This window comes from Chelonoidis abingdonii, chromosome 22 (assembly GCF_003597395.2).
Source record: "Chelonoidis abingdonii isolate Lonesome George chromosome 22, CheloAbing_2.0, whole genome shotgun sequence".
NCBI lineage: Eukaryota > Metazoa > Chordata > Testudines > Testudinidae > Chelonoidis > Chelonoidis abingdonii.
The window spans coordinates 21,376,169-21,398,231 of NC_133790.1; the positions used below are offsets into that span (position 1 = coordinate 21,376,169).

Genomic DNA, 22,063 nt, shown 5'->3' on the forward strand with positions numbered 1-22,063 from the left:
TTAAACTGCAGCAAGGAAGATTTAGGTTGGACATTAGGAAAAAGTTCCTAACTGTCAGGGTAGTTAAACACTGGAATAAATTGCCTAGGGAGGTTGTGGAATCCCCATCTCTGGAGATATTTAAGAGTAGGTTAGATAAATGTCTATCAGGGATGGTTTAGACAGTATTTGGTCCTGCCATGAGGGCACGGGACTGGACTCAATGACCTCTCGAGGTCCCTTCCAGTCCTACAGTCTATTCAGGAAATGGACGCTAAGAGACAGCAGGATAGAAAGTTTCCCAACCTGCTTGAGTTTTCCCAACTAGAGCTGCCAAATTCATTTTCAGTTTCACAGTTTGAGCAAGTACACATGGATGTGACCACGAAGACAACAGTATATGCAAAATTATTTAGGGTCCCTGTTCAATGTCTCCATTGAAAATACATTTTCTTCAACAGGGAGACTTTTCTTGGTCTAGGAACAACCTAATTATCCGCAGATGTAGACACATTTAACTTTTGGAAGGGTATATAGCTTTGCTGTACTGGAGAGATAAGAGAACTTGGGTTCTCCCAGACAGAATTAAATCAATAATCACAGATAATATGCCATAATCCGAATCTATAACTACAAGCTGTTCTGCTTGAAAATTGACTCAAAATGGCATTGAGGATTCATATTTATTCTCAAGATTGCCATTTCACATTTTCTCAACTTACACGTGTTCGGCCCCATCCCCAACTAGTCCTGCAAGTCCAAAGTCAAGCTGAGTTCATTCCTTCTAAGATTCATTCATTCTTTCTGCAAGGTTTATTCTGATTTCAAACCACATGTGCGCAAACTACAGTTAAAATACTTTTACTATCCTGTTTCAGATGTTTTCAAGTTAAAATATGATGCATCAAGAGGAACTCATATCACTTACTCTCTAAGTCAGATATGATGAGGTTGTCATGAAGTTTCACAGCTCGATGCTGCTCTACTTCATCTTCCAACTCGAAAATTGTTTCTTTCATGTCACTTCTTTCAGTCTCTTTTTCTTCTAGCTCTGCCCGAAGCTTTTCTAGAGTCATATTGAGGTCCTCAATTTGCTTCTTGGCTTCTTCTTGGAAGACTCTGTATTCATCTTCAACCTGAAGAAAAACCATTAAATGATCATAATGAATTCAGGACAAAGATGAACTCAAAATAAAAATTGGTTGCATTTCACTGCCACAGCCATCATCCTTAAAATATTTTTAAAAATCTTATAAGAACTAAATTTAATATCAAAAAGTGTTAAGTAAATTGAGAAGCTTTGTGTGAATTCATTAGGAGTTGCTATATCTGGATCAAAGTGTGATATGTCATACCTAAATTTTTGTTGCACTGCAACTATCAAGTTGGACCACTTTCACAGTTAAGCTCTTATTTCCGAATTGAATTTGTTTCAGAATCTATCAAGCATCCCACCACATGACAAGTGAAGCAGTAACAGAATAATACTGAATCACAAGCTGAAATGAGAAGCAGCCAAAAAAAAATGAGTAATGTTCCCCCCTCCCCCACAAACGTGACTACAAGAACAAGGTTTAAGCCCTGAGCTAATCTTTTCATCATTTTTTGCCAATTACTGAGAAAGAATATTATAGCACAATACATGAGGCACCGCCTAGGTAAATCAGCTATAAATTATTTACACCTGCTTAAGGATGTCCCACAATCGCTTTATTTAAAAAACAATGATCTGCTTAATTCCAACTAAGGTTTTACATATCTATTTTTTCCCTTAAACATGTGTCATTTATACGAGTAATCCAGTACAGATGAGTTTAGGTGTAAAAAGCTTCATAAAAGGACACACTTTTTTTGTACATAAGATCCAACAGAAAAATCTTGAATACAGGCACATTCTGGCAAAGCTCATAACTGGTCATATGCATCCAAGGAACAAATTGAAAAACTGTAATGAACAGTGGAGGGAGGCTTGGAGGCTTATACTTATAAGATATAGAATGATAATTGTTTGAACACTACCTTAGCAATGGCATCCTGCAGTCGATTGGCATCATTGCGAGTGAGAGCCAGCTCTTCCTGCAGACTGCTGGCCAAAGTCTCTGCTTTTTCCTTGTCCAGCCTGACGCTCTCCAGCAAATCTTGTATATCTGATTTATCTCCAGAATTGTGTATAGAGTACAGTTCAGCCACTTTTTGCTTTTCATGCTCCAGCTGAGCCTTTAGCCTGTTCATCTCAATCTGGTCACTGGCTACTGTGGCTTTGTACTCCTCTAAGGTGCCTGCTAATGCTGCCTTACTTTTCTGCTCGGACTCAATAATTCGTTCCATGTGGTGGTTCCGTTCTTTCAGTGCCCCTATAATTTCTTGGGCCTCCTTGTTATCTTGTTCCGCCATCTTCAAAGTGTTGCTCAGATGCTGCTGGACACCCAGCAGTTGCTCTCGTTCAAAACGAGCATTCTCAGCAAGATCCATATACCGTTGCTCTAACTCCATATACCTCCCACTTTTCATATCTTCATCAATAACATATGAGATGTGATGTTCATCTAAAAGGGAGCGAAAATATTCAATCTGTCGGCTGAAGTGTTCTAACTTGTCACTCTGCTGGCACAAGGATTCCATAAGAATTACTTTTTCTTCTCCAAGTCTTTCATTCTCACTGTTCAGCTCTTGAGTTATTTGTTGTAAATCTGCGAGTTCCTGAAGTGTTGCTTGAAGCTCCTCAGCTGTACTATGCTGGTTCTCTTCCATCTGGTGTATCCGTTCTGTCAGACAAGCTACAGAAACTTCACTTGCATTGCCACTGCTTCCTTTCCTAGATCTTTCTATGCTTGGTACTCCTTCAGACTCTGAAGACGATGGAGCATCTAAGGCATCATCACTTGATGTAAGTGGCTGATAAACTTCACTGCACTCACTGTCTAAATTATCCATGGAGTTACTATGCTGATTGTCCATTAAAGTGTTTTCGTCCTGACTCAACAAATCTTCCATTGAACCAGGAGCAGAACCTTCCACTGAAGATGTAAGAGTGCCACCACCATCACTGTGGTTACCAGTTGTGATCTCTGGGCTCAAAGATTGATAGCCAAAGAGTTTCTCAGAGTTGTCTAGCCTTTGTTCCAAAGAAAAGCCCAATGCATTTAATCTGTCCTTCAACATTCGATTCTCATTCTTCAATTGGTTGAGCTCTTCTCGGATGGCAGTGTTTTGCTCTTGTAACACTAATAATGTAGACTCTACATCAGTTGGCTGGTGAACTATAATGGTCTCTTTTTCCTCAGACTTCTCATCACCCTCATGCTGATCTTCATTAAGGCCCAGCTGAGCACGCATATCTCTGAGTTCATTTCTTAAGTGTAAAATCTCCACATCTTTAGTTTTTGCTAAAGTCAGAAGATCTTTCACTTTAGCTTCCAAAGCAGCTTTGTCACTGATTTGATTGTCCGATTTGGACTTACTCATCCGAACATCAGACTCTGGATTAGTACGACTACGGGAGCGTTTTGCCAGAATGGGATCATTAGTCCCCTGTCCTGTCAAAGGCAGTTTTTTGCTTTGGTTCAGACGGGAACGATCGCGTATTCTTTCCCTAGAAGAGCTAGATTCTTTATTTCCAGATGAAGTGCTACGCTTGGCTGTGGAATTTGTACCTGTATGTTTTTAAAAATTTAATTTTAATTCATTTGGAAAAAATCAGCAACGTGAGTACATGTATGAAATTACATATATAAGACTATATATTTTGCTATGATTATAAAATGGCTGCCATTCTAAACCACACTTTTGAAAATGAAATATGTACAGTCTATTTATGAGAGTCTCAAATAAGGATTAAACATTCTTTATAGTGTCTAAAGACGTGTTAAGCCACCCCACTCTCCCGAAACAAGGATTAAAAAACCTACTGTTTGCAAGAGGAAAAGATATTCTCCGCCAAAGTTTTTAATAAATTGTATAAAAAATGAAGAGTAACTATATGTAAGATACTTGATATCCTCTCTTTAAGTTCACAGATCACAGCTACATCTTCACTTTTAAGTGTGGGAACACAGTTCCGATTTGAGTACTTTTTATAAACATGTATATTCTGATCCAAGAATGAAATCAAAGTATTTAAATATTCTCACCATCAAATTCAATTTCTCACCATTATCACTCAAAAATGCTGAAGCAGAGAGCAGTATCATCACTTCTTTACTGCAAGGTGACTTACAATTTTATTAACTTTACTGAGCCCCAAAACTAGCAATTGGATAACAAACAGATTTCTAATTGTGTGGTGATAAACACTATGGAATGTAAGACCTGCCTGAAGGCTTTACAAAATTCTTTATCCTTAATTATGTACATCCGTGGGGATTACTAGCTTAACACAACAGCCAGTATTGAAGATGTTCATCCCTTATCTAAAACCTTTACTGCCCAAAGTAGGGATTATTTTAGCAGCATAAATCTACATTAGCTGTTGGTCCCAGAGAATATCACTACAGCAAAAGCTAAATGACCAATACAAAAAAATAGTATATGAAGGACTTGCAATATAAGGATTATCAATACAAACTGGGTGAGAAGGGTCATTGGCAGAGTGCTCTATTTGGCCTGGCCTGTGCTGAGCTCTTCATTAGGTGCTTTGGTCCCTGCCTATGGAACAGCTGCAATGGTTTCATAACAGAACCAAAAAAAAGCCAAGGAAACAACCCTTTGAGACTAATATCTCCTTGTACCTGTAATAGTCTTGGGTTTATTCTCCAGGTTGTTCATGGTGGTCCCTGAAGCTGAAGATGCTGTGGATGTGCAGGTGCTCTTCTTTGTCTTCACACCATTGGTCATAGTCACCCCACCACCAGCCATTCCTGCTAAAAGGTCATCATTACTTTTTGTCTGAAAAGGGAAAAGGATATTAACATGACTGGATATGAAGTGCAAGACTGGAAATATTCACTTGTAATAACAGCAGCTTTGATTAGTTAACATTTTTATACACAATATATTTTAAGATCTAAAAAACACATTCAATACATTGTTGCTTAGATAACACGCACTAGTAGCCAATCCACTATCTGAGACACAAGGTGGGTGAGGTGTGTCGTTAAATATCAGTTTAATGAGTTCAGTCTGATCAGGACCCAAAAAAATTATGAACCCTAATAATTTTACGATTAATTACATGGTCTCACTACAGGTTGGTGTTTTAGTGCCTTAACTGTGCATTTCCAAACCTTAATATGTTTGGATTTCTTTAAGTTTAACTTTAAATGAGTGTTCTGGGTTTATATAATGATGTATAATAAATTATATCACTTCTATTTAGGTGTTTTAACTAGGGCTGTCATTTAATCACAGTTAATTCATGAAATTAACTCAAAATTAATTGTGATTAATCGCAGCTTTAATCACATAATTAAGCAATTGAATATCAATGGAAATTTACTAAATATTTCAGATGTTTTTCTACATTTTTATATATAGTATTCTGTGTTGTAATTAAAATCAAAGAGTACATTATTTTTATTATAAATGTTTGCACTGTAAAAATTATAAACAAAAGAAATAGTATTTTTCAATTCATCTCATACAAGCACTGTAATCTAATCTTTGTTGTGAAAGTGAAACTTACAAATGTAAATTTTTTGTTACATAACTGCACTCAAAAACAAAACAATATAAAGTCAGCGCCTACAAGTCCACTCCGTCCTACCTGTTCTTCAGCCAATCGCTAAGACAAACAAGTTTGTTTACATTTACAGGAGATAATGCTGCCCTGTTCTTATTTAAGTCACCAGAAAGTGAGAACATGGCACTTTTGTAGCCGACATTGCAAGGAATTTACATGTCAGATATGGTAAATATTCGTATTCCCTTCATACTTCGGCCATCATTCTAGAGGACATGATTTCATCCTGATGACTCTCATTAAAAAAATAATGCGTTAATTATATGTATGATTGAACTCCTTGAGGAAGAATTGTATGTCTCCTGCTCTGTTTTACCTGCATTCTGCCATATATTTTATGTTATAGTAAGCTCGGTTGATGACTCAGCACATGCTCATTTTAAGAACACTTTCACTGCAGATTTGACAAAAGACAAAGATAGTAGCTACAGCACCTACCCAAGATATAAGAATCTGAAGTGTCTTCTAAAATCTGAGAGGGACGAGGTGTGGAGCATGCTTTCAGAAGTCATAAAAGAGCAATACTCCGATGCAGAAACTATAGAACCTGAACCACCAAAAAAGAAAATCAACCTTCTGTTGGTGGCATCTGACTCAGATAATGAAAATGAACATGCGTCAGTTTGAACTGCTTTGGATTATTATCAAGCAGAACCCGTCATCAGCATGGACACATGTCCCCTGGAATGGTGGATGAAGCATGAAGGGACATATGAATCTTTAGCGCATCTGGTATGTAAATATCTTGCGACACGGGCTACAACAGTGCCATGAGAATGCCTGTTCTCACTTTCTGGTGACACTGTAAACAAGAAGTGGGCAGCGTTACCTCTTGCAAATGTAAACAAACTTGTTGGAGCAATTTTTTAATGCAAATTTAATTTTTTATGTTTTACTTAATTCTACATTTGTAAGTTCAACTTTCATGATAAAAAGATTGCACTACAGTACTTGTATTAGATTAACTGAAAAATTCTATTTCTTTTGTTTTTTTTTTACAGCGCAAATAAATATAAAGTGACCACTGTTTACTTTGTATTCTGTGTTGTAATTGAAATCAATATATTTGAAAATGTAGAAAACATCCAAAAATATTTAAACTCTGGTATTCTATTATTGTTTAACAGTGCAATTAATCACAATTTTTTTTTAATCATATGATTATTTTTTTTATTTGCTTGACAGCCCTAATTTTAACTTAAAATACTGATATGTTCTCAATCTTAACTCCAGCTAAACAACTTTTGTCTAGGAATATGTATTAACATTCACAAAAAAATACAGTACACTCCAATAAATTTAAAGGTTAGATGACACATTTTCTATGTGAAGACTGCATGCCAGGGGCTTCATAGACAACACCATAAATGATAAAATTACATAGATACGTTCCTTTTAAAATAGCAGTTGCTTACTGATATTTTAACTCCCTCAGATATATAAATTGCCAGTGTGCCTAGGTCTACAAACTAAAACCTTCCAACTTCTCCTACATATGAGAACACTTGAAAGATGTACATAGTTTTATTTCACACAGCTGGCACGACAACCACACAAGAATGAGTCACTCAACTATGTCATTAAAACCTAGCTAAAACCCTTAAGATGCAACAACTGTCAGTCACTAGTTGAGAAGGGAATTTCTTGCTGTGCCTAAGATGCATGTAATTGACATAATACTTTTTTAAAATTGTACACCTGCGTCGCCTGAATGCTACTGATAAAAAGAGAAAATTGTAAACACATAGTAGGCCAAATCCTTTCAGAGATAGATAGATCATTCTCTTCTTTGTTTTGATTAAAAGGTATGACAGCTGGAAACTCGTGATGAGTAAGCTACATACCACAGTCAGAAGTACATGCCAGTCAGCTCTTAAGAGGACAGTTGTCAATGACACTGGACACTACTCAGAATCGTTACGTGTCACATGATGCAAAGTTTTGTATTAAACAGGATCCAAGATACAAACAATGTTTTGTCAGGAATCTATTTCTAAACATAAGATAATGTGCAGATTCACCAGCTGGGGAGAGAAAATAAAGTCCCAAGTACAAGGCACTTCACACGTCCCTGTATTCAACGCTCATTTTATTGTCAAAACAACATCCCAAAACAAACACCACAAAATTCCGGGTAGTATCTATCCAAGACTTTTCTAATTTCTATCAGCTGGTAGGGGAGAGGAACACCCTTTGATTTTGGTAATCCTGTCTGGTTATTTTGGAGACTCCTGGACATGGATCTTCCTGATCATGGGTCTCTCCTGTCTGCCCCCCATCTAAGAGGCAGAAAATATTATACCTGGCTTCCTGTAAGTCACATGCTTGCTCCCAGTGATGTTCCCTGAGACTATACCATTCAATTTTAAAGGGCCCAGGGGACGTAAAAGGTGCAATGTGATGTGCACATAGGCTCCAAAGCCTGGTGCCTTGTTATGCTGAGAGTAAGGAGAAACCTACAAGACAAATAAGAAGATGGAAGGTAAGATCAGCACACACCAATTGGGCTGAAGCTCCACTCCAGATACAAAACGGAGAAAGAATGAAAAACTACAGGAACAGTATGGCTGCATGGATTGGACACCAGTCACCAACGTTAAGTATACCAATTAGGCAGTCTCTTAAAAGTAACATAGTCCTCTCAATTCCCCACTGAAGTATCCCTCTTGAGAAATTTCAGTTGGAATTTTTAATCTTGACACAGAGCTTATCATCCTACAACCACTCCACAAGTCAAAGAACGTCATTCAAGAGCAACACAAGACACTCCCTGTCTGAGAGAGTGATTAATGATGCCCACTGGAAGGTAGCTCAGTTCCCATTCTGCCCTTTTTACAGAGAAGTCAGGAAAGTTAAGTTTCACAAGTTGCATTGCCTTCCACCATGGTACATATAAACACATCAAAAGCAGCAATATTTAATGACCACAGAATTTGTACTCTCTCATTCTGTCCTGCATTGTGTAATTACTGAAATTCTCTTCAGTCACTGAGAGATTATGAATCCCAGTTTTCCACTGCATCAGTATACACATTCTAAAATTCTATCCTTCCAAATCCTTTACTGTCCAAAAAAATCAAGGCTATTAGAGCTTACCTTCAACAGGGATGTTGATGTTCCAGTTTTTGAGAGTTTTGTTACTGCAGACACTGAGGAGCCGTTTTCTGGTTTGATTTTTTCTATTGTTTGAGTTTTATTTATCCCAGGCACTTTGGGCGCTGAGCCAACAGACCTGCTTGCTTTCTTCATTCTGGGCTGCCTCTTTTTGATGCATTTACAAACAAATCTGTGAACACAAAAACAAGTTAGAGAAGTGTTAAAGACAAGTAAGATGTAATATAGTTCTTGGAATGATTTGTTTAAAATCAGTACCCCAATGATAACAACAAGCATAAGCCAGAGCGAAATGGTATCCGCATGACTGAGGAAGAAGAGTAGAGAGATTTTTGTGAAAATCTAAGTGTTCAAAGCAACTGGACTCACAGGTTATATATAAAAAATATCTTCAAAGTCTCTTCCCACAAATAGCACTGAACAGATGGCATTTTATAAATGACCCGCATAATCCTGCCTCCTTATCAGCAAAAACAAGGCTCATCAGGATAGTGATGTTTTTGATCTCTGACTGAATGGAAGAAAAATACAATAGGAGTACTCTGTACCAACCACCTAATAAATGATTACCAGCACTGGCCTTAGGGAAAGAGAATGTTCTATCTGCCAAGCTGAAAGGAAAATGCTGCAAAAGTTCTGGCAGCTAGAGAGGAAAGACGTGTTAATATATAAAATTCAGTGCTTGAAAATCCACTCTCCCTCTAAACAGTTGTGAACAGAAAATTGTCTCTGGCTTGCATGGAGGTCCAGTCATGTAGACTTTAGAAGAAATTATGTTCCTAGCTCCTATGATTAGGAAGATTTCCTTCTGAATGGGAGCCAAACATAAAACAGTGCACTACTGTATTCCTGAGTCTGCAGCTAGGCCACTTCAATGTTTCTGTCGCTGCTCATAGTCTTTTGTTGCTTGTGAAAGCTATCAGTTTCACTTCTGCAATTCGCAATATGTTGAGAGCGTATGAAAATTCCAATTTCACCCTCTGGGGCATGACAAACCTATGAGTAGCAGGGGTGGGGAGCACTACTGCTGTTCACGAGGGCTGACAACTCAAAATAGAGACTAGAGGGAAAGGCAGAATAATGGAGATCCACCACTCTCAGCAGCCAGGGAGCTGGGTGAGGATTAGAAAAGGAGGGAACATTCTTACTCTTGAAAAAGCCAATTAGTGATGAAAATAGCTATCATCACTCATCTCTCCCAGTCAAGAGACTCTGGAATGGAAGAAGAGAAGGAAAAGAAAACTTCCACTCTCGTCAGGCAGCCATAAAGTCAAGGGAATAAGGGAAGTAGGTGTTCAGATTTATTGGAGTCTCATTATCTAGTGCTTACAGGAAATATGGAAAAGAACATCCTTCTCCCCTTCTACAAAAAACGGCATTTGAAAGACATAAATGGTTAGAGACAATTCAGAATGTGAAGAAATGCTGCATATAAATGCAGTGATCAGGACTACTACTAACATTTAAAAGAACATTACAGTATTCCACTCGCTCAACATGTACACAAACTACTTTTAAAATTTAATTTCTTACAACTTAAAAATCTTTACGTATTATTTGGATGCATTCAAATCTGTAGATATTGTTAGCAGCAGCACTTCTCATTTTTAAACTACTGAAATTTACTACAACTGACCATTCTGACTGAACTGTACTTCTATTCCCATGGCAATTACATGTAATCAGCAAATGGAAAGTAAGAGGAATTTGCAACTAAATGGTTATTTATAAACCAAAGCTTCCTCCTGGACAACCATTTGGTATGGCTGATTACAGCAAGATTCTTCTCCCATCCCTGAATTCAAACATTTTAGTTTGGTCATTTTTGAATGATCAGAAAGCCAAAAAAGCTTTCAACTACCAGTACGCTTGTGCAACAAATTCTGCTCTGTTTTACAGACAGCATTATGTAATCAACGAAAGACCTTTCAGAATGCATATGCAAAAGATAGAAGAATTCAAGGGACAGAGATTTTTTTTTTAAATTACAATTTCAGGGTAAAACCTATAGATACTACGGACCTTCTCAACTTTACATTTTAAACCAGTGATTTATAATTGCTACAAGTGCCCTGTTTGATCTGTAGGTGGAGACTGAAACTAATCTGAATCAACAGTCAAAGTTAACCAAGACATATAGACCTTGCCAATCCCTCAGACTGCATTAAACCCAACACTTTAAATAAATGCTCAGAGCTAAGATCAAGTTGTCACACCTACACTTGTGTCATTCATCAACTAATAATTTGCAACTATTTAAAATATGACAAATATTGAATGTGCATATGTAGTTAAGATGAGAATATTCTTATCCTTTCATTTATGACAAAAGATTGTGCTTTATTAAATTGTGGAAAATATATGGCACAGGCAAAATCAAGGTGTGAGGATAATTATTTCTTGAGCAAGTTTTTGCACTATGATGAAGTACGGGATCTCGTCTTATAAATTTTGTTTACTATTCTGAAGCATACAAGCTTTACCTATGTACCTGTAAAACAGGTTGCAGGCAAAATTCAAGTTATGTCTTGACTTAAAGACAAGCAAGCACCTTATAGAGCCAATATCTCACTGCTCTAATGAAATCTAGAGTACTCTCTGTGATGGTAACAAAAGAGCATGTGAAAGATATTTCATGTTATTAGCCTTTCCTAAGAATGGTTAGGAAGAAATGAACAATTTAAAAACAAGGAAACTGACAGGATGAGCCTTAAGGGTCTGCTAATCTATTAAAAAAACCCTGGTTAATCTGAAGTCTTTTTTTAAATTGAAATAAATTTAAAGTTTGAATACTTATTCAAAATGTGTTAGTACTCCCATCCCAAACTATGTGTATCTTTTTGTAGCCAATGCCCCTTTCAGATTTACATCTTTCTGTATTTTACCATTTGTGTATAATTACATAGGTTAGAGCAACTGGTTTACTGCAGTGAATAAAGTTACCAGACTAGACTAAAAAAAGATATGAATAGAGACTGTCAAAACATTTTCACAGAAAGATGCAGTTTAGACTTTCTGAATTTGAATTATTGTCTAATCCTGCACTAAATTAATGGGAGCTCTGTCACTGACTTCAATAAGCATAGGATTTAGCCCTATGAGAGCAAATGTAGCAAAATAAAGTATCTGTTCAATGTCAGATGGTTCTTATTCATAGTCAAGTTCAGAGAAAACATATTGCTGTAATTTTCATTAAAAAAATTACTAGTATATACTCCAAGAATAGCAACCATATGACCAAGGTAATGCAACTAAATATTTCCACAGTATTTGGAAAGAGAGAACTTCACACCCAGTATAAATAAACACCTTCACATGGGACTCAAAAAATTACACCCTTCAGATCAGGAATCCTGCCTGCTTCTATAATCATACAGTGTATGGCACAATGGTGACCCAGTCCCAGCTGGGGCCACTGGTTATTACCATAACATTGAGTATTAATGAAAACTGTTTCAAAACATTTTATGTAGCTAAAACTTGCATATAGATAAAAATGTAATTGGATAAGCACAGAATCCTTTTTCAAAATAAAAAAAGAAAAATACTTAAAACAAGCACCTGAAATTATTTTTACTCACTTTAGATTTGAATTGAGAGAGAGACAACATTTACATAATAAATTCATTTTTAAGCCAAAAACTCAAATACTAAGTTTCAGTACAACACTACTGTTTAAAAATGGCAGTTAAAAATCCTTCCAAAACATTTTATAATAGAAAGACAGTTATGATGCTATAAGTATCCAAAGACTGCACTCAAGTAGGAATTCAATACTAACAAGTTTCAGAGCATAGTATGAAAAGCACCTGTAGGCACTCTGCTATTATCTTCTAAGAATCAAAACTGGCAACATCCCCTTCTCATGAAGGGAACTGAAAATAAAAATGTCTACTTACTCATTTTTTATTCATCAGAATAAAATTTATTTAATCAGAATCCAGTGTGGATTTAGCAATAAATGAAAAAATGCTCAGAGAGAGAGGCAAGAGCTATACAGCTAAATCCAAAGTGACATCATAGGATGAGATTTTTATCTGTTTGTTAATGTTGCACTAAGAGAGTGTGTCAACACCACACATGAATTAAGAACTAGGGCATAAAGCACAACAAAAAGAAGGACTAAAACTAGCCAAAAATAATCACATCAAATAAGTTAGTGTTAGCAAGAGAGGGAAAGAATAAGTCACAATAAGCAGAATGTGAACATTCATTCTAACCTGTACCCTTTCCCAGACTTTTCTCTTTCAACAGAACACATACCACAGAAAACTAAAACCAATACTGTGCAATATTGTCTTCGCACCATTCAAGTGGAGACAGATGCAGATAGTCCTACACTTTTATATCAGCTGCAAATAAAACTCCATAAACATTTTTAAAATGCTTTGCCCAATAAGAAGGCATAACTCTGTACTACAAACTGATATGGTAAGGCTGCCCAACAGCGTGAGATTCTTTCAGAGTTACTGTTTGGACATCAATTAAAATGTTCCATTCCAGAAATCTGTAAATGACGAGTAGGGGAGGGGCATCTTTCCTGATGAATACTAAAAGTATGTTACTTATAGCTTAACAAGTGCTTTATTTCAACAATTCTTGGTTTTGCTGTCGTAATTTATATCTCATCCATTCTATTAAATAAAATTACTCATGTCAATCATGCCATTATAGGAGAACCTTGGAAAAAAGTGCCCGAGATATTCCCTTGCCTAGTGAACAAAATATCACATCATCTATGTATGAAATGAAAAATATGTAGCCTAAAGAAGTTATTGAACAATAGTTCTAGCTACATAAGAACCATTAAGACAAGGTAGAATGGTCTTTTCATGAGAATTCCATGATTTACAGCAGAAAAAAAATAGAGACCACCCAAATTCCAGTGAGCATATTAACAGTATCTTATGAAAAGTTCAGGAAGAAACAGATTATAACACACCTACCAAAAACAAAGGGTCACAGAGCTTCCCAAGCCATTAAGGGTGCTGGCCCCACTATACTGTCGACTCTTGAGGGAATTCTGCACCCCCCGCCCCCCCAAAAAATCTGTGCCAAAAAAAATAAAAATTCTGCAAATTTTGTCAATAAATAAATGTGGCAGCTCCAGCATGGCAGTGGGGAGCACAGCCCACTGGCTGCACAGAGGTGGGAGATCACCCTGCAACTCCCTGCCTTCCCCTGAAACAGACTCAGCAGTAAGGCTGCACTTGAGAGTGCAAGGGTCAGGCCTGCCCCAGAAACACCCCAGGGCCCTGCCTCTCTGCACCAGGCACACCAGGTATGGGCAGGCAGGCTCAGCCTGGAAGGAATCAAGTGTGGCAGGGCTAAGTGCGGGGAGGATCCAGGTGTGCGGTAAGAGGGTTTTATATGGGGAAATCTGGGTGCAGACAGCTCAGTGCAGAGTCCAGGACTATTTGGATGCACAGAGGCAATGGGAATCTGCAGGGGATCCAAGTGAAGGTGGTTAGGGTTGAGTGAGTATGGGGGAGTCTGGGTGTGGGGGAAACTCACTCAGCGGGGATGGGGTTTGGTGGTATGAGGGTCCAGGTACAGCTGGTTGTGGTTCAGTACGGTGAGGGGGGCAAGGTGCTCATTCGGGTGGTCCAGGTGCATGGGGGTAGGGCTCGGTGGGATGGGAGTTTGAGTGCAGAAGGCTGAGCGGAGGTGGTCTGGGTGTAGCAGTGGGGGTTCAAATGCATGGCGATGGGAATCAGCAAGGGGAGGTCCGGATGCAGGGGGCTGGAGGTCAGTGGGGAGTGATCTCGGTCCAGTGGTGGAAGTTGGCAGGGAGGGACAAGGGATTGATCTGACCTGGCCCGGGCTCCCAGTGGGTCTGACTCAGCCCTGGCTGGGCCATCCCAAGCCCCATCCACCCAGCAGCGATTTACCTATCTGCCAGTTGCTTCAGGTGCCTGAAACAACTTACCCACGCTGCTGGGGAGGGGCATGTGACTGCTCTTGTGGCTTCCCTTTGTTTCCTCGTCAGAAAGTAATTTTTCTGCGGAGACGCAAAGAAATCTGCAGCGGACAGGCATTCTGCACATGTGCACTGGTGCAGAACTCCCCCAAGAGTAATTGTCATTTCATATTCACCTCCACACATTCCCTGCCCCAAACGCCATTCACCTCCAGCAGTGTAAAATTTCAAAATAAATAATTAAGGACAAACTGTGGCCAACTGAGCAGTCACAGAAGGCCACTGAGGTGGGGGAAGGAAAGTCTAGGCACAGGAGGTTTTGCAGCCCCCTTCACAATAGAGAGCTACATTCTGCTGAAACTCCCCATGTAGGAGCATAGACAGGAATTTCTGGGCAAACTATGGGCTGGCCAGTGAACTGATATACAGGCAGTCCTCCGACTTACGACATAATTACTTCCTGAAAATTGTGTTGTAAATCGAAACATCGTAACTCGGAACCGCAACACACTCCACTGCGGGACCAACTATTGTAAAGTCTAAACCAAGTCGAATCAGGGGGTCAATTCAGAAACATCATAAGTGCCGTTCGTCATAAATCGAATGTAGGAAAGTCAAGGACTGCCTGCACTACACACAGATGCAATGAATTCCAGCTCTGAGAGCTGGTCTACACTACAGGGGAAAATCAATCTTAGATACGCAACTTCAGCTACGTGAATAACGTAGCTGAAGTCGAAGTATCTAAGATCGAATTACTCACCGTCCTCACGGTGCGGGATCGATGTCCGCGGCTCCCTCTGTCAATTCCGCAACTCCGTTCGGCTTGGTGGAGTTCCGGAATCAATATGAGCGCTTTCGGGGATCGATATATTGCGTCTAGATGAGACGCGATATATCGATCCCTGAGCAATTGATTGCTACCCGCCGATACGCCGGGTAGTGAAGACGTAGCCTTAGTGTTGTAGCTGATGTAGCTTATACTTTCAGTCCATGAGCTCCACAAGTACTTTGAACCTTGCCTCTAGGTAGAGAGACAGGGAAGAAAGAAACGCTCATCATTTCTGAGCTCCCTACAAGTTCACAGTTTCTTTTTAATGAGTTTGTACAGGGAACCAGGACTTCAGAAAATACAAATTAAGGATGAAGTGTCTGAATTCCAACTTATTTTGGGGGCACAAACGAAAAAGTACATTTCTCTATAAATTGTGGAATAATCACTGGGCAAAAACTAGACGCTATGCACCCTGATTTCCTTACTCCTTGTTTGGAGAAAATTTAAGCCCCATGTTGCTGTGAGCAATGTTTAACGGCTGCTAATACTTAGCATTCCAGACAAGTGATCGAAACATTCACAAAAGGACTGCCTAACTTATGATGAATTGTGTTCTATCTTTTAATAAAATAGAAAAATTCATTCTTGTTTTAAAGATGGTATTATAATTTAACTAGCAGGTATTTCAAGACGCTGTGGAGAAAAAACAGTGACTGCTTCTAGTTAACTCAAACTCTGCTGTTAAAAAGTTCAGCTAATTTTTCTGGAAACTGAATTTCAAAATACAGAATGCTCACACAAGGATTCCAAATGTATATTATTTTAAAACAAATTTGAGATGATTGTGTCCCTATAACTGCCTTTGTAGATAGGAAGTGCACCAGTAGAAACTATTACAGAAGGTTTCCTTTTGTTTCTGAATGGATTTTCCAAGAAAATTTGACAGGGAACACTAACAAAGCCATTTCTTGCAGGAATTAAAACTAGAGATGAGGAAAAAATTCCAAGTGAGTTAATGGAACTAAGGAATAATTATTACTCAAAAGTGCTACACTAGTGACTTAGAATACAGTCCACAGTACAATTATATAGGATTTCCTATGTTAGCAATACTAGCATACATATTTGTAGGTGTATTTGAATGCATATATAAGCCCACTATTATACAAACTGAAACAATAAAGTTTAACGGTCAAAAACCCACATGAACAAGAAACACTGAAGAAAATGGAAGAAGAAAAATGTAAAGTGCGGAATGTTTCTCCTTTAAGGTTTCTGTCATACCAACAGCAAAACAAGGCTCTGTTTAATGTTATTGTTTTCCATATCCCATTGGTAGATTTAAAAGTTATATTCAAACTAGCAAAAATTGGCCAGCAGTTGAAATAATACATACAGTTTCAGTATATCAGTTACAGCTCCATTTGAGGTCATAAAAGTATTACACAGACAACAGAAAATGTAGTCCTCAGCAAGAGCCTTAGGCTGCATTTTCATGGAAAATTAATCAACGATTACTCTGAAGGCTGGGTTTTCTGGGTTAATAGCACTGGGGGCAGAAAAGAGTTCCAGTTCTAGCATGTTAACCCACATCTGACCAATGACTGACTGACCTGCTTTAGCTACAGAAGTTGTTAATTTAATAAAAGGACATCATCAACCTAAAAATTACACTCTGAAAATGTTTTTTCTTTCTATTGTTACAAGTAACACCTAATATGAGTGCTGCTGAGCATCAGGTAACCAGGAGAGAGAAAAGTACACCCCTTCCCCTTCTCCCCACTCCCACTTTTGCTCATTTGACTGCTTACTGCAATGCATGTATAGTCATTGTCCCCACTTTCCAGCTCTCAGTTCCGCCTGCAGGTATGAGTGTTTTACACATCAAAACTGAAAGAGAAGCATTTTTAAAAAGATAAAAATATGCAATTGTAAGACCACAAAAAACTAGCAGGATAACTCAAAGGCAGGTGCTGGACTTAAAACAAAAACTTTAATTCGTTTTTTAAAACGACTAGACTTCAAGCTGATAGTGTCCTTTACAGTGTTATTTTCACTTATTGACATAACTCCTCACAAAAATAATGGTCAGAGTAAGTGGCCAGTGTTTACCTTTTAAGAAATTTTATTTCTGTATTTAAGGGCTCCATACCTGATCCTCTCCTTTCTCCATTCTGAAACCCCCCTCCCCGCCCAGGTAGACTCCTAGATCAGCAGCAGGGGCAAAGCCAGCATGAGCAGCAATGGCTGCCTAAACATGCTTTAGCAGCCCTAAGACCAACATAAAAAGACCGCCTGTGCCAAAAAACGAATCTGATGCAGAGAGGCGACAAGGGAGAGGTGACAGAGTTATCAGGTAGACGGACCACCTGTGCCATCCCCTATCCCAAAACCTGAAGCAGTCTGGAGGGAATGGGAAGATCTCCTCCCATCCCAGAATTGGGGAAGGGACAGAAATAAGTCGAGCAAGGTGCATTTGTAAATCACCACCACTATCGGAGGGGTAGCCATGTTAGTCTGGATCTGAAAAAGCAGCAAAGGGTCCTGTGGCACCTTATAGACCAGGAGTCAGCAACCTTTCAGAAGTGATGTGCCAAGTCTTCATTTAGTCACTCTAATTTAAGGTTTTGCGTGCCAGTAACACATTTTAACATTTTTAGAAGGTCTCTTTCTATAACTCTACAATATATAACTAAACTATTGTTGTACATAAAGTAAATAAGGTTTTTAAAATGTTTAAGAAGCTTCATTAAAGCTAAATTAATGCAGAGCCCCCGACCAGGCCAGGACCTGGCAGCAGAGTGCCCACTGAAAATCAGCTCACGTGTCGCCTTTGGCCCGTGCCATAGGTGCCTACTCATGTTATAGCTAACAGACGTATTGGAGCATGAGCTTTCGTGGGTGAATACCACTTCGTCAGATGATGTAGTGGAAATTTCCAGGGGCAGGTATATATGCAAGCAAGAGGCAGGTAGAGATAATGAGATCTCCACGCCGGAATTAACCTGGAGAGGGAAGTAAACAAAGTGAGAGGGGATACCTGGACCGAGAAGAATTGACCCAAGGAGGAAAACGGAGTTGAAACGCAATGGGTGATGCTGGTGGTAGTAGGTCTGTGCACGATGGGGGAAAGAATGTCACTGACGCCAACGCCAAAAATTAAAATGTCTGTACACTTAATGCGAGGAGCCTAGGTAACAAGATGGAGGAACTGGAGCTACTGTGCAGGAGTGAAACCGGATATTATAGGGATAACAGAAACCTTTGGTGGAATAGTACTCATGACTGGAGTACAGGTTATTGAAGGCTATGTGCTGTTTAGAAAAGACAGGAGAAAGGCCAAAAGGTGGTGGAGTAGCCTTGTACATCAATGATGAGGTGAACTGTAATGAAATAAGAAGTGATTGAATGGATAAGACGGAGTCTGTCTGGGTAAAAATCACACTGGGTAAAAAAGCTACTAGAGCTTTCCCTGAGATAGTGCTTGGGGTTGCTACAGACCACCGGAATCTGATTTGGATAGAGACCTCTTTAATGTCTTTAATGAAGTAAACACAAAGGGAAATGTGGTGATTATGGGAGACTTTCAACTTCCCGGATATAAGATGGAGGACGAGTGCTTGCAAGATAATAGGGGTCAGATTTTCTGGATGTGATAGCGGATGGATTTCTTCATCAGTAGTTGAAGTACCTACGAGAGGATGCCATTTTAGATTTGTTTGGAGGCAGTGAGGACCTCGTAGAAGAAATGGTGGTTAGGGACAACCTTGGTTCGAGTGATCAGAGCTGATTCAATTCAAATTAGATGGAGGATAAACAAACGTAGATCTGGGATTAGGGTTTTCGACTCTGAGGCTAATTTTAAAGAGTTAAGGAAATTAGTTAGGGAAGTGGATTGGACGGAGGAACTTGTGGATTTAAATGCGGAGGAAGCCTGGAATTACTTTAAGTCGCAGCTGCGGAAACTGTCGGAAGCCTGCATCCACAAGAAAGGAAAAAACCATGGGCAGGAGTTGTTAGGCCAAGCTGGATGAGCAAGCAACTCAGAGAGGGGATTAGGAAAAAGCAAGAAAGCTTACAGGGAGTGGAAGAAAGGCGGGATTTAGCAAGGGAAGCTACCTTAGTGAGTCGAACATGTAGGGATAAATGAGGAAGGCTAAAAGCGCGTAGAACTGGACCTTGCAAAGGGAATTAAAAACAATAGTAAAAAGGTTCTACAGCCACATAAATTAAGAAAAAACAAAGAAAGAAGAAGTGGGGCCGCCATACACTGAGACGGAACGGAGGTTAAGGATAACTAGGCATGGCCCAATATCTAAATAAGTACTTTGCCTCGGTCTTTAATAAGACTAGTGAGGAGTTTAGGGATGATGGAGGGATGATAAACGGGAATGTGGATATGGAGGTGATGATTACCGCATCTGAGGTAGAGGCCAAACTTGAACAGCTTAATGGGACAAAATCAGAGGGCCGGACAATCTCCATCCGAGGGATATTAAAGGAACTGGCGCATGAAATTGCGAGCCGTTAGCGAGAATTTTTAAGCAATCCGGTAAACTCGGGGGTTGTACCGTACGACTGGAGAATTGCTAACGTAGTTCATATTTTAAGAAAGGGAATAAAAGTGATCCGGGTAATTATAGGCCTGTTAGCTTGACGTCTGTTAGTGTGTAAGGTCTTGGAAAAATTTTAAGGGGAAAGTAGTTAAGGACATTGAGTCAATGGTAATTGGACGAATTGCAATATGGATTACTAAAGGTAGATCGTGCAAACCAACCTGATCTCCTTCTTTGAGAAGGTGACGGATTACTTAGACAAAGGAAATGCGGTAGGATCAATTTACCTCGATTTCAGTAAGGCGTTTGACACGGTTCCGCATGGGAACGTTAGTGAAATTGAAAAAGATGGGATGAATATGAAAGTTGTAAGGTGGATAAGGAACTGGTTAAAGGGGAGACTCCAGCGGGTCGTACTGAAGGTGAATTGTCAGGCTGGAAGGAGGTTACTAGTGGAGTCCCTCAAGGATCGGTTTTGGGACCGATCTTTTTAACCTTTTTTGTTACTGACCTTGGCACAAAGAGCGGGAATGTGCTAATAAAGTCTTGCGGATGACACGAAGCTGGGGGTATTGCTAACACGGAGAAGGACCGGATATTATCCAGGAAGATCTGGACCACCTTGTAAACTGGAGTAATAGTATAGGATGAAATATAATAGTGAAAAGTGCAAGGTCATGCACTTAGGGATTAATATAAGAATTTAGATATACGTTGGGGACGCATCAGTTGGAAGCGAAGAGGAGGAGAAGGACCTTGGGGTATGGTTGATAGCAGGATGACTATGAGCTGCCAATGTATATGGCTTGTAAAAAAGCAAATGGTTTTAGGATTCATCAGGCGAGGTATATTCCAGCAAGGAGGTGTTAGTGCGTTATATACGGCGTGGTGAGACCCCACTCTGGAATTGTGTTGCAGTTCTGGTGTCCATGTTTAAGGAGGATGAATTCAAACTGGAACAGATTCAGAGACGGCTACTTAGGATGATCGCAGGAATGGAAAATCTGCCTTATGAAAGGAGACTCAAGAGGCTTGACTTGTTTAGCCTGGCCAAAAGAAGGCTCCGGGGGATATGCTTGCTCTATATAAAATATCAGGGGGATTAACGTTAGGGAGGAGAGGAATATTTAAGTTTACTACTAATGTTTAGGCACAAGGACGTGGGTACAAACTGGTATATTAGAAGTTTGATTGAAATTAGACGAAGGTTTCTAACCATTAGGGAGTGAAGTTCTGGAACAGCCTTCCGAGGGAAGTAGTGGGGGCAAAAGACTTATCTGGCTTTAAGACTAAGCTTGATAAGTATATGGAGGGGATGTTATGATGGATAGTTTAATTTGGGCAATTGATCTTGGATTATCGGAGATAAGTTTGCTCAAGTCTGTGAGGGGATGTTGGATGGATGGGAACTGAGTTAACTGCAGAGAATTTTTTCTTGGGTGCTAGCTGGTGAGTCTTGCCCACATGTCTCAGGGTTTAGCTGATTGCCATATTTGGGGTCGGGAAGGAATTTTCCTCCAGGGCGGATTGGCAGAGGCCCTGGAGGTTTTTCGCCTTCCTCTGTAGCGCGGGGCATGGGTCGCTTGCTGGTGGATCTCTTTCAAGCCTTGAGGTCTTGATCATACTGTTTGAGGATTTCAATAACTCAGTCATGGGTTAGGGGTTGTTATAAATGTGTATGGGTAGGGTTTTGTGGCCTGCCTTGTGCAGGAGGTCAGATTAGATGATCATATTGGTCCCTTCTGACCTATGAGTCTATGAGGTTAGTTCATCCTCCCTGATTGAATTAACCTCGTTATCTCTAACCTGCCTCTTGCTTGCATATATATACCTGCCCCTGGAAATTTCCATTACATGCATCCGACGAAGTGGGTATTCACCCACGAAAAGCTCATGCTCCAATACGTCTGTTAGTCTATAAGGTGCCACAGGACTCTTTGCTGCCACCACCATTATGCAGACATGCGGGTATATTTTTTGTGTAGACTGGGGAATAGGGGAGAAACACACATATTGCGCCCCCCTCCCAAAAGAAAAGATGG

General features: G+C 39.5%; 1 protein-coding gene across 2 annotated transcripts in view; it reads right to left on the minus strand.

Moving 5' to 3' along the window:
• Positions 1 to 22,063, minus strand: part of SPECC1L (sperm antigen with calponin homology and coiled-coil domains 1 like) — a 114,488-nt gene that overhangs the window by 82,061 nt on the left and 10,364 nt on the right. Inside the window, exons 1-5 of one of the 2 annotated variants that reach the window (XM_075060020.1) lie at positions 14,700 to 14,836; positions 8,753 to 8,942; positions 4,707 to 4,863; positions 1,999 to 3,632; positions 908 to 1,115 (exon numbers count right to left, since the gene is read on the minus strand). In XM_075060020.1, coding sequence (XP_074916121.1) covers positions 908 to 1,115; positions 1,999 to 3,632; positions 4,707 to 4,863; positions 8,753 to 8,905 — 2,152 coding nt within the window. In that variant the 5' untranslated portion in view covers positions 8,906 to 8,942; positions 14,700 to 14,836. Of the gene's footprint in view, positions 1 to 907; positions 1,116 to 1,998; positions 3,633 to 4,706; positions 4,864 to 8,752; positions 8,943 to 14,699; positions 14,837 to 22,063 lie in introns of those variants that run through there. The other variant, XM_032801312.2, reaches the window with a different exon arrangement.